Source organism: Saccopteryx bilineata, chromosome 1 (assembly GCF_036850765.1).
Source record: "Saccopteryx bilineata isolate mSacBil1 chromosome 1, mSacBil1_pri_phased_curated, whole genome shotgun sequence".
In the NCBI taxonomy this organism is placed as follows: Eukaryota; Metazoa; Chordata; class Mammalia; order Chiroptera; family Emballonuridae; genus Saccopteryx; species Saccopteryx bilineata.
The window spans coordinates 263,868,869-263,883,521 of NC_089490.1; the positions used below are offsets into that span (position 1 = coordinate 263,868,869).

At 38.6% G+C, this 14,653-nt stretch overlaps 1 protein-coding gene across 4 annotated transcripts in view; it reads right to left on the reverse strand.

The window, feature by feature from the left end:
- The window catches only part of TRAPPC13 (trafficking protein particle complex subunit 13), a 39,844-nt gene that overhangs the window by 19,061 nt on the left and 6,130 nt on the right, over positions 1 to 14,653 (reverse strand). For all 4 annotated transcript variants that reach the window (XM_066242176.1, XM_066242166.1, XM_066242156.1 and 1 more), the window contains exons 2-4: positions 5,989 to 6,057; positions 4,409 to 4,508; positions 2,673 to 2,757 (exon numbers count right to left, since the gene is read on the reverse strand). In XM_066242176.1, the coding sequence (XP_066098273.1) occupies positions 2,673 to 2,757; positions 4,409 to 4,508; positions 5,989 to 6,057 (254 nt within the window). The remainder of the gene's footprint in view (positions 1 to 2,672; positions 2,758 to 4,408; positions 4,509 to 5,988; positions 6,058 to 14,653) is intronic.

Genomic DNA, 14,653 nt, shown 5'->3' on the forward strand with positions numbered 1-14,653 from the left:
AAAACAATGCTGTACTACCTGTATTGTGGTAAGAAATTCTGATATAAAAAAATGGCTTATGTGTACAGTATAAATTTAAATATCTATTTGAGATAAGGAAGATTCTTGGTGGGCATTGCACTGTTCAGTAAACACTAGCTACAGTTAATTTCTCTCTTTTTTTTAAGTGAGAGGAGGGAACACAGTGAGACAAACTCCTCCTGCATGTGCCCCGACCAAAATCCTCCCGGCAATCCCTGTTTAAGGCTGATGCTTGAATCGACTAAGCTACTTTTAGCACCTGAGGCTGATGTCCTCGACCAACCAAGCCATCCTCAACTCCCAGGGCTGATGCTTGAACCAATTAAGCCACTGGCTGTGGGAGGGGAAGAGGGAGAGAAGGAGGAGGAGAAGAAGCAGATGGTTGCTTCTCCTGTGTGCCCTGACCAGGAATCAAAGCCGGGCTACCATTATTTCAAGTATTACTGCCTTTATAGAAATTAAAACAAAGGCAAAAATATGCATTTGTATTTTATAATAAGTATTCTATTATACTATTTGCTCTTTTTAATATTGACTTAAATTATATGCCTTGGTTGATTTGTTCATCTCAGAAACTGAACTTTTACTAAATGAGAACTGTTATGCTAGGAATAAAGGTATACTTTCTCAAAGTTCTAAAAGGCAGATCTTTTCATAATTGAATGCATATGTTGGGAAATTTTAAAAGGTCAGAAATGAATGAGTGTGGCTGTGTGTCAATAAAACTTTATTTATGGACACTGAAACTTGAATTTCATCTAATATTCACATCACAAAATAAGCTCATGTTTCTTTTTCTCTTTTTTGTATTGTATTTTTCATAAGTAAGAAGTGGGGAGCAGAGAGACAGACTCCTGCATGTGCCCAACTGGGATCCACTCAACAAGTCCATGAGGGGGTGATGCTCTGCCCATCTGGGGCTGTTGCTCCGTTACAACCGGAACCATTTTAGCACCTGAGGCGAGGACATGGTGCCATCCTCAGCGCCCAGGCCAACTTGCTCCAGTGGAGCCTTGGCTGCGGGAGGGGAGAGAGATAGAGAGAAAGGAGGGGGGAAGGGTGGAGAAGCACATGGTCACTTCTCCTGCGTGCCCTGACTGGTAATAAACCCGGGACATCCACACACTGGGCTGACACTCTACCACTGAGCCAATCAGCCAGGGCTTAAGCTCATGTTTCTTGACAATTCTTTAAAAATGTAAAAACCAGTCTCAGCACAAATTCTTATAAAAACTGGCAATGGGCCCTGGCCTGCTGGCTCAGTGGTGGAGCGTCGGCCTGGCGTGCGGGAGTCCCAGGTTTGATTCCCGGCCAGGGCACACGGGAGGGGTGCCCATCTGCTTCTCCCTCTCTCCTTCCTCTCTGTCTCTCTCTTCCCCTCCCGCAGCCAGGGCTCCATTGGAGCGGGGTTTGCCCAGGCGCTGAGGATGGCTCTGTGGCCTCTGCCTCGGATGCTAGAATGGCTCTGATTGTGGCAGAGTGATGCCCCAAGATGGGCAGAGCATCGCCCCCTGGCGGGCGCATGCGGGAGTCGGCCTGACTGCCTCCCTGTTTCCAGCTTCGGAGAAATACAAATAAAAAACAAAACAAAACAAAAAAAACAAAAACTGGCAATGAACCAAACTTAGCCCACAGACTGTAGTTTGCCAACCCCTGATCTAATGAAGGTCAGAAGCCCATCAGTAGTATGACAAACATATGTACATGTATGCAAACAATTGCATTCATGTTCTGGAAGTTGGGTCATTTATGAAATTTGGAATATTTGCTCTCTGGGGTCCTTTTCAATTCTAACTCTAATCATAAATCATTTTCAAATTCATTCTCACTGTACTTCCATTTTGGTAATGCTCTACTGACCTAAACACACCACTTGAAGACAGCTTTTACAAATACTTCTCCCTTGTATACAGTATTACTACCCTTATATCTTTTCACTTTGTAAATAATTTTCAGGTTGTTTAAATTAGTATGTTCTATTTGTTAATTTCTAAACGACTGCAAAAATCTTCTAACTGGTTGATTCCTTACAAACCATCCCATATAATACTTGCATCAGTCTTCTAACAGTGTGATTCCTCTGCTAAAAAGTCTCCATTGACCACTTTAAAAAAAAAAGCTAAAATCTTAGCCTTAGCCTCATCTCCAAGATGTTCCACTGTATGGCTACTATACATCTCTACAATCTTATCTACTCTTATCAAGTAAATTCTGTCCACTGCTACAATATGGTTCTGCTTCCAATCACCTTGTTCCTCTTGTCTTTTTCTCTAAATCTTACCATTCTTTCAAGATCCTCTTGTGTTCCCTCTTCTCCAATAGCCTTTCTGATTGAGGCAATCCCCTCACCCAAGTGATTTTTTCTCCTCTTTCAAATTTTACTATGTTAATCAGAAATTATTAACAGAAACATTCTGTTATTTACCTCTGACTGGTATATTTTCTGACCCAACCTATCAAACACTTTGAAGATAACAAAAAATGATTCTGTGCTTAGCTTACTATTCTGTATCTTTAGGTGTTCAATTATTGCTTGTCATTAATGACAAAAAATCCTGTATCAAACATGCATTTTAATTAAGTTTCAAAAACATAGTAACAATTGAAAAGTTGTTTTAAAAAAATATACTCCAAACAAGAATGCTACTTACTTTTACCAATATATCTTTTACAACTTGATTGCTATCATTATGAACGCTGATATAACTGGAAAAGGTCTCTCCCAAAAATATGTTCCTGTGAAATAAAGTAAATTTTTAGGTAGAAATCCATTCAAGTTTTATCACAAACATCCTTTTTGAACACCACTGAGAACTTCAAATGAAAAAAAATTTATTAAAGAATATAGATCAGGCCTAACCAGGCAGTGGCACAGTGGATAAAGCATTGGACTGGGACACAGAGGACCCAGGTTGAAAACCACGGTCACCAGCTTGAGCGCGGGCTCATCCAGCTTGAGCGCTAGGTTGCCGGCTTGAGTGTGGGATTATAGATATGACTCCACAGTTGCTGGGTTGAGCCCAAAGGCTGCTGGCTTGAAGCCCAAGGTTGCTCGCTTGAACCCAAGGTTGCTGTCTTGAGCAAGGGGTCAATGGCCTGGCTGGAGCCTCCTAGTTAAGGCACATATGAGGAAGCAATCAATGAACAACTAAGGTGCTACAACTATGAGTTGATACTTATCTCTCTCCCTTCCTGTATGTCTGTCCCTGTCTCTTCCTTTCTCTCTCTGTATCTCTTGCACTAAAATAAATAACATATAAATAAATAAAATTTTTTATTTTTTTACAGAGACAGAAAGAGAGTCAGAGAGAGGGATAGATAGGGACAGACAGACAGGAACGGAGAGAGATGAGAAGCATCAGTCATCAGTTTTTCATTGCAACATCTTAGTTCTGACACTATCCACTGAACTACCGCTTGGTCAAGCTAAATAAAATATTTTATAAAAATTTAAAATTAAGCCACTAGTCATTTTTATTAAAACAACTTCAGGAAATCAAATAAATTAGTAAAAAATATACTCTGAAATTTATAAAATTTTTTATAAAAAATATATTATAGCTTGATTAGGCCATGGCACAGTGGATAGTGTCAGACTGGGACATAGAGGACCCAGGTTCCAAACCCTGAGGTCTCAGGCTTGAGCGCAGGGTCACTGGCTTGAGCATGGGATCATAGATATGACCCCATGGTCACTGGCTTGGGCCCAAAGGTCGTTGGCTTGAAGCCCAAGGTTGCTGGCTTGAGCAAGGGGTCACTCACTCTTCTGTAGCCCCCGTTAAGGCACATATAAGAAAGCAATTGATGAACAAGCAATTAATGAACAAAAATAAAGAATTGATGCTTCTCATCTCTCCCCCTTCCTGTCTGTCTGTCCCTATCTCTGACTTTATCTGTCAAAATATATATATTATAAATATTTTAAAATACTTAAAATAATATTTGCTCCCTTTCCATCTTTTTTTGTTGTCTGTGTCTATGAGATAATTTTTTTATAATCCTTTCACCTTTTTATCTTATGGTTTTTAAAAACCATAATCAAATATAAATGTGATAAAATGTATTTTTACCACTTAATGTATCATGAACATTTTTCCAGCCCATAGTTATGTTTTAAAAACTAGGTTTAGCCTGACTGGTGGTGGTGCAGTGGATAATGTCGAGCTGATATGCTGAGGTTCCAAGTTTAAAACCCCAAGGTCACAGCTTTAGCATGGGCTCATCCAGTTTAAGCACAACTAAAGTAACTCAACCTCTCTGCTGTTCTAAAAAATAACAAAACACACACACACACAAAAAAACCCAACCTTCCCCCACCAAAAGGACACTAGATTTATAATGGCTTTATAGTTTTGCTGCATTTCTTATGTGACTATATCATTCTTACCCAAAATTCTGTGGTAAAGTCAACATTTCTCCCAACATTAAAATTTCTGCGCCATTTACAGTTGAAGGATCATCTCTCATAAGCTGGTTAAAGAGGTCTCCTATAGAAAAAGAAAAACAAAAAATTTAACCTCTTCCTTGTAAATACTTACATAAAGAAGTATCTGGGAAAAAGATTATTTAAAAACATAACCTCTTCATAAAAGTTATATATGTATTTTAAAAATCTTATTTCTAGCCTGATCAGGTGGTGGTGCAGTGGACAGGGCGTCAGACTGGGATGTGAAGAACCCAGGTTTGAGACCCTGAGGTCACCATCTTGAGCGCGGGCTCATCTGGTTTGAGCAAAGCTCACCAGCTTGAGCCCAAGGTCACTGGCTGGAGCAAGGGGTCACTCGATCTGCTGTAGCCCCACAGTCAAGGCACATATAAGAAATCAATCAATGAACAACTAAGGAACCACAACGAAAAATTGATGTTTCTCATCTCTCTCTCTTCCTGTCTGTCTGTCCTTATCTGTCCCTCTTTCTGACTCTATCTCCCACAAAAAAAAAAATCTTATTTCTAATCTTCAATGCAATTAACGCATGCCAAATATTTATGTTTTCACAGAGAATGAACTTTAGAAATAAAGAAAAATATAGGTCACATGATATAAAATATATTATAGAAATCTCCAATAATTTTAAAAAGGGAATGCTAATACATGCAATAATGGAACATCTGAAGATAAATGTAATTTTAATAGTATCATGACTCTGAATGCATTATTACTAAAACTAAAAAGTTTCTTGTTGCCATGGGATATTAATAATATGTCAACTTATAGATTATGAGTGAGACCTCTTACTCAGATGGCCACCACTGGCATGGTACAAAAACAGAGAAAAGAGAATGCAGCAGGCCCTGGCCAGTTGGCTCAGCGGTAGTGTCGGCCCGGTGTGTGGATGTCCCGGGTTCAAATCCCTGTCAGGGCACACAGGAGAAGCGCCCATCTGCTTCTCCACCCCTCCCCTTCTTGTTTCTCTCTCTCTATCTCTCTCTTATGTTCTGCAGCCATGGCTCGATTGCAGTGTGTTGGCCCCAGGCACCACTGAGGATGGCTCCATGGCCTTCACCTCAGGTGCAACAGAGCAATGCCCCAGATGGCAAAGCATCGTCTCCTAGTGGGCTTGCCGGGAGATCCCAGTCTGGAAGTATGCAGGAGTCTGTCTCTGCCTCCCCTCGTCTGAGTTAAAAAAAAGAAAAGAATGCAGCAAAGAATTAGCATAAGATTGATAAGGGTAGGCTTATTCCAAGGTAAGAGAGGCAATCAAGTTTCACCTTTTTCCTTCAGTGGTCGGCAAACTGAGGCTCGCAAGCCACATGCAGCTCTTTGGCCCCTTGAGTGTGGCTCTTCCACAAAATACCATTTGCGGGCGTTACCTCGATAAGGAATGTACCTACCTATATAGTTTAAGTTTTAAAATTTTGGCTCTCAAAAGAAATTTCAATTGTTGTACTGTTGATATCTGGCTCTGTTGACTAGTGAGTTTACCGACCACTGCAGTAGGTACAAGTAGAATAAAGTGTGTGCCATACCAGGTAAGTCTTTCTCTTCACAGGTTACTGGAATATTGGTGAATAAGGTAGGCTTAGTCAACCGCATCACTGTGAATTGATAGAAAAAAAAAAGGAAGGAAGAAAAAAAAAAGAAAATATTACTATTGCTTTGGGCAACTACTCCCAAGTCAAGTGTAAGATATTCATCAATTTTATATTAATATAAAATATAACTAAATACTTCCTAAAGATATTAAATACTTCCTAAGATTATTATACAGCAATGATTTACTAAAAATGCTAACATATAAAAGAATTTTAGATATGAAAAATAATTTTGCATTTTTACAGCCATAATAAATTATAAAAATTAAATGTAAATATATCTCATTATAGAAAAATTAGAAAGGAATTTTAAAGCTTAAGGTATATTAAGAGAACAAAGCTTTAAAAAAGTCCTGAGTAACTTCAGCGTAAATGATATAAAAAACTATTAAGCAAAATTAGTCTGATAGGGAAAAATGTTTAGTGCACCATTTTGAATATGAAACAATAATTTTATGCCAAAAGGAGTCTTTTGTTAGCTTTATTTTTCTATTATAATTACTGGCCACTGGAAGCTCAGTAAGTGATCCTTTAAGTAATATTAATTCTGTGTAGAAATTACAAAAACATCAGTTAGTGAATAGGTTTATATAATTCCAACCAAAACTAAGATTTGTTCCAGAACATAACAGAATGTGTCTAAAGTTTATCTAGAAAAACAAATAAATAAACATAAAATAAATAGGAAAAATGAGAAATAAACAGGGATTACCATGTATTAAAACATTTAAATCCACAATCAACTACATGGTTTATTAATTGAAGATCATACAGATATATATATAAGTTCTAAAAATTATCAGAATACAGAAAAGAAAAAAATCAATATTATAAGATACTGGAACTGGTTAGTTATCTGGAAAAATAAAATTTAATTTACAAATTCATTTCAAATATCAAATAAATTGTTTATGGAGCAAAAATTAAGACACCAAAAATAAGAAAAGGGAAGTATTTATTGAATCTAGTCTAGCAACGATAAGACAGTCTAATTTTTTTGGTTTTGTTTTTGTTTTATTTAGACGATTTTAACAGGGTGACATTGATCAATCAGAGTAGAGATTCAGAGAAAACATCTCCAGGTCATTTTGACATTTGATTATGTTGCGTACACATCACCAAAAGTCAAATTGTCTTCTGTCACCTTTTATTTGGTTTTCTTTGTGCCCCTCCCCTCCCTCCACCTCCTCCCTTCTGCCCTGGTAACCACCACACTCTTGTCCATGTTTATGAGTCTCAATTTTGTGTCCCACCTTTGTATGGAATCATACAGTTCTTAGTTTTTTCTGATTTACTTATTTCACTCAGTATAATGTTATCAAGGTCCATCCATGTTGTCTTGAATGATCCTATGTTATCATTTCTTATGGTGAGTAGTATTCCTTAGTGTATATATACCACATTTCCTTTATCTAATCTTCTATTGAAGGGCTTTTGGTTGTTTCCATGTCTTGGCCACTGTGAACAGTGCTGCAATGAACATACGGCTGCATGTGTCTTTATGTACCAACGTTTTTGAGTTATGTGGGTATATATTCAGTAGAGGGATTGCTGGGTCATAAGGTAGTTCTATTCCTAATTTTTTGAGGAACCACCATACTTTCTTCCATAGTGGTTGTACTACTTTACATTCTCAACAACAGTGAATGAGGATTCCTTTTTATCCACAACCTCTTCAACACTTGTTATTACTGAGACAGTCTAATTTTTAAAAAAATATTTTAACAATTATTTCTGAAGATTGACATTTGACATTAAAATTACAGTGGTATCATGAGATACGAACAGACCAACATATGAATTTTTTAAGATATGAGCTGGAACTCGGTCCGTATTTTTGTTCGAGATCTGAGCGAAATTCCGAGATACGAGTCGTGATTAAGTTTTTGTGGTTTCATTTTAAGTAAAGAAAGTGCAGTTTTAGTTTTGTTTAAAGGAAATGCAGTTTTAGTTTACATTTAGTGTTAAGAAAGTGCAGCTTTAGTTTACGTGTCTACAGTGTCTGCATCCCTTCCTCCCTCCCTCCCTCCTCCTCTGCCATTCACCTCCATTAGCCGCACTCGTCTGTCTCCAAGGTAAGATACAGTACTAAATAAAACTTTTTTTCTTTTGTTTCATATATTTTGTTATGCATTGGTAAAGTATACATGTGTGTTTCTTAATTAAAAATGTCTTTTTTCATAATTTAGGATGGTTTGGGGATATTTTACAGGGCGGGAACTGATTAAATTTATTTCAGTTATTTTAAATGGGAGAAATTTGTTTGATATACGAGTTGACTGACTTACGAGCTTGGTTACAGAACAAATTAAATTTGTATCTCAAGGTATCACTGTAAAACAAAATATAATATTAAAAATCATACAAAATATTTTAGAAAATGAATCACAGAAGACTCCTTAATTATCCTGTCTTAAAAATGTTCAAATCAAAATGTATAAAAGACTAGAGACCTAAGTGGTCAATTCACAATATAAGTGGTGTTCATTCACTAAGGTGACCAATCATCCTCCTTTAGGGAGGACAGTTCTTCTTTCGTAAGTTCTGTCCTCCCTCAAAAAGTATCCTCCTGCATGTTCTTTTTGATATTATAGGACTAATCAGTAAATGTCCATATTCTATATGATGTAACATATTTGTATCTAAGTGGGTACTTTTTCTTACAATTATTATTAAAAATTAATAGGCATGTAAGCATAATTATAAAATATTACAAATGTTTTTATTATGCATTTATCATATTATAGTGTATTATTGTTGCAATGAATAAAATGTTTCTTTTATTTATAATTGTTTTCTTCAGTTTATTTTTGTCTTCCTTTTCACTGTAAAAAAGTTGGTCACCTTATCATTCACATATATAAAAATCTACCACCTAATCACAAATTAGCTAGCTACAGCATTCATATCAAATTTAGTGTTTCTCTTCTCATCTTGGTCTCAGTTTAAATGTCATTGTTTTCAGAAAAGTAGTAACAGCTCTCCCCATAGCACCTTATATTTATCATGAAGTGTTTTTAGATATTTACAAACTCCATGAGAATTAGGCTCTTATATATATCATGTTCAGTTCTGTGGCCTCTTCATTTGACACAGGCTCTCACATATATATATATGTAGTATATTTTTGCTGAATGAAAGAATTAGCATCTCATCAAAGTTCTCAAGTAACTGACATTATTTTGAAGATGTACGGTAAATTTGAACTGACACCATTAAACAATGTTTTATTTTATTTTATTTTATTTTTGTATTTTTCTGAAGCTGGAAATGGGGAGAGACAGTCAGACAGACTCCCGCATGCGCACGACCGGGATCCACCCGGCACACCCACCAGGGGCGACGCTCTGCCCACCAGGGGGCGATGCTCTGCCCCTCCGGGGCGTCGCTCTGCCGAGACCAGAGCCACTCTAGCGCCTGGGGCAGAGGCCAAGGAGCCATCCCCAGCGCCCGGGCCATCTTTGCTCCAATGGAGCCTTGGCTGCGGGAGGGGAAGAGAGAGACAGAGAGGAAGGGGGGGGGTGGAGAAGCAAATGGGCGCTTCTCCTATGTGCCCTGGACAGGAATCGAACCTGGGTCCCCTGCACGCCAGGCTGACGCTCTACCGCTGAGCCAACCGGCCAGGGCCTAAACAATGTTTTATTAAATAGATGGCTTCTAAAATAGTGAACAAATGTTAACCTTAAAATTTAAGAAGTCATTTGTTGCCTGACCAGTCGTGGTGCAGTGGATAGAGCATCAACCTGAAACGCTGAGGTCCCAGTAGTAAACCCCGAAGTCACTGGCTTGAGTGCAGGCTCACCAGTTTGTGGGGCCACTGGCTTGAGCGTGAGATCACAGACATGACTCCATGGCTGCTGGCTTGAGCCCAAGGTTGCTGGCTCGAGCAAGGGGACACTGGCTCAGCTGGAAACCCAACCATCACATCCCACCCCCATCAAGGCATGTATGAGAAAGCAATCAATGAATAACTAAAATGCTACAATTACGAGTTGATGCTTCTCATCTCTTTCCCTTCCTGTCTCTCTCTCTAAAAAACATAAAAAAATTCCTAAGTCACTTGTAATAGTTAATATATGCTAAGCATTACCAGTGCCAGACTTTATGCAAAATATCTAACAAGTATTAACACATTTAATTCTCATGATTACTCTACAAGGTTGGTATTATCATTATCCCCTTTTTACAGATTTGACGAAGTTTGGGGAAGCTAATTTGCTTATAAAAGGTTATATATAGATGGCATAACTAGATTTGAACCCAGGTGATTTCACTCAGTTCAAAAATAATTCTCTAGCCTGACCAGGCGGTGGCGCAGTGGATAGAGAAATGGACTGGGATGCGGAAGACCCAGGTTCGAGACCGCGAGTTCGCCAGCTTAAGCGTGGGCTCATCTGGTTTGAGCAAAAATTCACCAGCTTGGACCCAAGGTCACTGGCTCAAGCAAGGGGTTGCTCGGTCTGCTGAAGGCCCGTGGTCGAGGCACATGTGAGAGAGCAATCAATGAACAACTAAGGTGTCGCAATGCGCAATGAAAAACTAATGATTGATGCTTCTCATCTCTCCATTCCTGTCTGTCTGTCCCTGTCTATCCCTTTCTCTCTCTCTCTGTCTCTGTAAAAAAATAAAAAAATTAAAAAAAAATAATTCTCTATATTAATTATAAATCTGAGCATGAACCTGGAATGTTGTGCCTTATTAGAAAACATCCCATGAGAATTCAAAATACGATTCCACCTTAAATGGAGCATTAACCAGCTAGAGATCAATGACACACGTACAGGGGAGAGGAGGAGGAAGTAGGTGGTTGGGGAGGTGTTTCTGACCTACTTCACCCTTATTTTTAACTAGGAAAACATTAGCCCTGGCCAAAGAGCTTGGTTGGTTAAAGCATCACCCAGAAGCGCTAAATTTGCTGGTTCAATCCCCAATCAGGGCACATACAGGAACAACCTGATGTTACTGTCTCTTTCTCTCTCCCCCCCTTCCTCTCTTACTGAAATCAATAAATTAAAAAAATATATTAAGTACAATCTGAAGGGGGTAAAAAGGTGCTCTGAAAATAGTATGCAGAAGATAGTTTTTCTCACAATCTAAGACTACACCAATTGATATTTTCTGTTTCTTCCCCATTTTTTTTTCATTTCAGAAGAAACCAAATCTTTTTAATTTTAATTAAAAATATTTTTTTATTTATTCATTTAGACAGAGAGAGAGAGAATGGGGGAGAAGGAAGCATCAACTCCTGCATGTGCCTTGACCAGGCAAGCCTAGGGTTTTGAACCAGCAACCTCAGCATTCCAGATCAATGCTTTATCCACCGCGCCACCACAGGTCAGGGAGAAGAAACCAAATCTTTTTTATTTTTTTGTATTTTTCTGAAGTTGGAAACGGGGAGGCAGTCAGACAGCCTCCTGCATGTGCCTGACAGGAATCCACCAGGCATGCCCACCAGGGGGCAATGCTCTGCCCATCTGAGGCGTTGCTCTGTTGCAACCAGAGCCATTCTAGCGTCTGAGGCAGAGGCCACAGAGCCATCCTCAGTGCCCAGGCTATCTTTGCTCCAATGGAGCCTTGACAGCGGGAGGGCAAGAGAGACAGAGAGGAAGGAGAGAGGGAGGGGTGGAGAAGCAGATGGGTGCTTGTCCTGTGTGCCCTGGCCAGAAATCGAACCCGGGACTCCTGCACACCAGGCCAACGCTCTACCACTGAGCCAACCAGCCAGGGCCGAAGAAACCAAATCTTAACAAAAAAGAAGAAACACACCCTCAATGGAATCTTAGAACTTTTTAAAAGTGTCCTTAAGTTCACCCCAGATGTGAAGCCAATTTATTTCTTGATTATATGCTCAAATTCCATTATGTACCAAAGTCCTGTGAAGTTATTTTTTGGACACCATTGTTTTTCTAGGGGGAAGAAACAGTTGGAAGTAGGTAAAGAACAACCCTCCACTAAAGATAAAAAGAACCCCACTTCCTAAGTTATAGAAATGTCCAATCACTATGCTGTACTCCTAAACTAGTATAATATTGTATGTCAACTATAACTGAAAAAACTTTTTCGATTCCCGGCCAGGGCACACAGGAGAAGCGCTCATTTGCTTCTCCACCCCTCCGCCGCGCTTTCCTCTCTGTCTCTCCCTTCCCCTCCCACAGCCAAGGCTCCATTGGAGCAAAGATGGCCCAGGCGCTGGGGATGGCTCTGTGGCCTCTGCCTCAGGCGCTAGAGTGGCTCTGGTCGCAACATGGCGACGCCCAGGATGGGCAGAGCATCGCCCCCTGGTGGGCAGAGCATCGCCCCTGGTGGGCGTGCCGGATGGATCCTGGTCAGGCGCAAGCGGGAGTCTGTCTGACTGTCTCTCCCTGTTTCCAGCTTCAGAAAAATGAAAAAAAAAAAAAAGAAAAAAAAAAAAAAAGAAAAAACTTTTAAATTATTTAAAAAATTAAAAGATTCCAAACTGGCATTAAAAGTAATTGTTTTCTTCTTATTTTCAAAAGAGGATATAAATTAGCAGAGGGGTTAGCAGTTGGTAAAAAACAATACTTGGTCTGACCAGGCGGTGGCGCAGTAAAGAGCGTTGGACTGGGATGCAGAGGACCCAGGTTCAAGACCCCAAGGTCGCCAGCTTGAGCGCAGGCTCATCTGGTTTGAGCCAAGCTCACCAGCTTGGATCCAATGTCCGCTGGTTTGAGCAAGGGGTTACTCAGTCTGCTGAAGGCCCATAGTCAAGGCACATATGAGAAGGCAATCAATTCACAACTAAAGTGTCGCATAGAAAAACTGATGACTGATGCTTCTCATCTCTCTCCGTTCCTGTCTGTCCCTATCTATCCCTCTCACTGACTCTCTGTCTCTGTAAAAAAACAAAAACAAAAACAAAAAAAAAACAAAAAACTAATATTTGGTGAACTCAAATTACAATAAAACACAATGTCATATTTTCAGATTCTTAAATACAAACCAAAAAGCCAAGTTATTAACATTTAAATATCTTACTCCATAAAAGAGAATCCAAACAGTATGCCCATATCAAATACACATTTAAAACTCATTATTTACTGTCCTATAGAGTTAGTGAACAGCAAAAACTGTACATTACATTAGTTGGAAAAGAGCAAACACTAACTAAAGCAAGGTTTAGGAACTATAATAAACCACTGATTGTTAAACAGTAATTCTGTATCCAGCCTTGAATGTTAAAGTAGGTTCTTATCTAAAAAATTAGAGGCAAAAAACAATGTAATTTTTAGCTAAGTGCCAAATATTCACATATTAGTTGAGTGCCATGTGTTCAGACTCTTTCAGTAGAACTCACAAAACACACATTTTACTTATGAAATTCAGATTCCATCTAAAATATTATATTAAAAACTTTTATAAGTCTTCAGATAATTAGCCTGAGGTTAGTTACAAAGTGATAAACTAGGCGTAGCTCAACTTGCACATAAATTTTGCTTGGTCAGAACATTTAAAAAACAAGTAGAATCTTCTCCAGGTTCAGAGTCCTTACTACAATCTACAGTCTTACCTATCTAGTCTCTGAAGATAGTCAAGTTGGTGAATTTTGAATGTGGGCACCCTGACTGATTAAATCCAAGTGAATCAGTCTGCCGGTGCTCATCTTGAAAATCTTCAAGAAGTGGTCTTTTAAGGTATCTGATAAGTTGATAAATGAAGTTAAAATCATATGATGCTTCTCATCTTTTTCCTTTAAATTTGACTTAGCATTTGTTTGAAAGTAGATGGGTCATTAGAAAAAAATAAAATTATGGTACTGCTGCCACATCCCTGGAGAGTAAAGGCTGATGGAACTTACCAAATACTCTCTCAGATACACCTTGCTGTACACATTTGTTTCCCCAAATTATTTCCAAGTATGTTAACAGTGGAACCCAGAAATACTGCTGAGCCCTACTATTAGCTTGTGATAGAATCATGAGTCCTAAGGTTCTAAAACACTCTAAAAGGGTTCAAAGAGGTAGCCATGGATTCTAAGTCCTTAGGCCTTGATTACTTCTGAAGTACTTACTGTCTAGGTAGAAGAGAAATGACTCCCTCTTCCTTTTAAGATGAGGGCAGTATGTGCATTAAAACAACCTTCAGTTTCCCAGTTCTGAATTGAATTACCTTTTCATTGGTTTTGAAAGGGTTAGAAAGCAATTTATATAGAATAGATTAAAAAAATTTAAATCAGCCACATATTAAGAAAAAACAGCTCCTTTTCCTGTGTGATTCTTGGATTAAAAAGCTACTCTTCACAAGAATCCCATGACCTCTAACTGTACCTCTCATATTTGCAGCTCTGTGTACTATCATTTCAAAAAAAAACTATCAAAGAAAATTAGTGTTGTGTGTGACTGTCTTATGAGTATCTAACTTTTAACCCTTGATTAAATCTTAAGTAAATAAGACCTGAAGAGTAAAAATCAAATTCATCATTTATTATTGACTAATCATATCAAACAACTTTTATTTGCAAGCTTGCTGGTGATAATGAATAACTTCTGCTTCTCCAGCAGCCTTGTATTGAAAAGTAAGATTAATGAATGAAAGAGGAAGTTATTACCGAAGAAGTTACCTTGGAAAGTCCCTCTACACC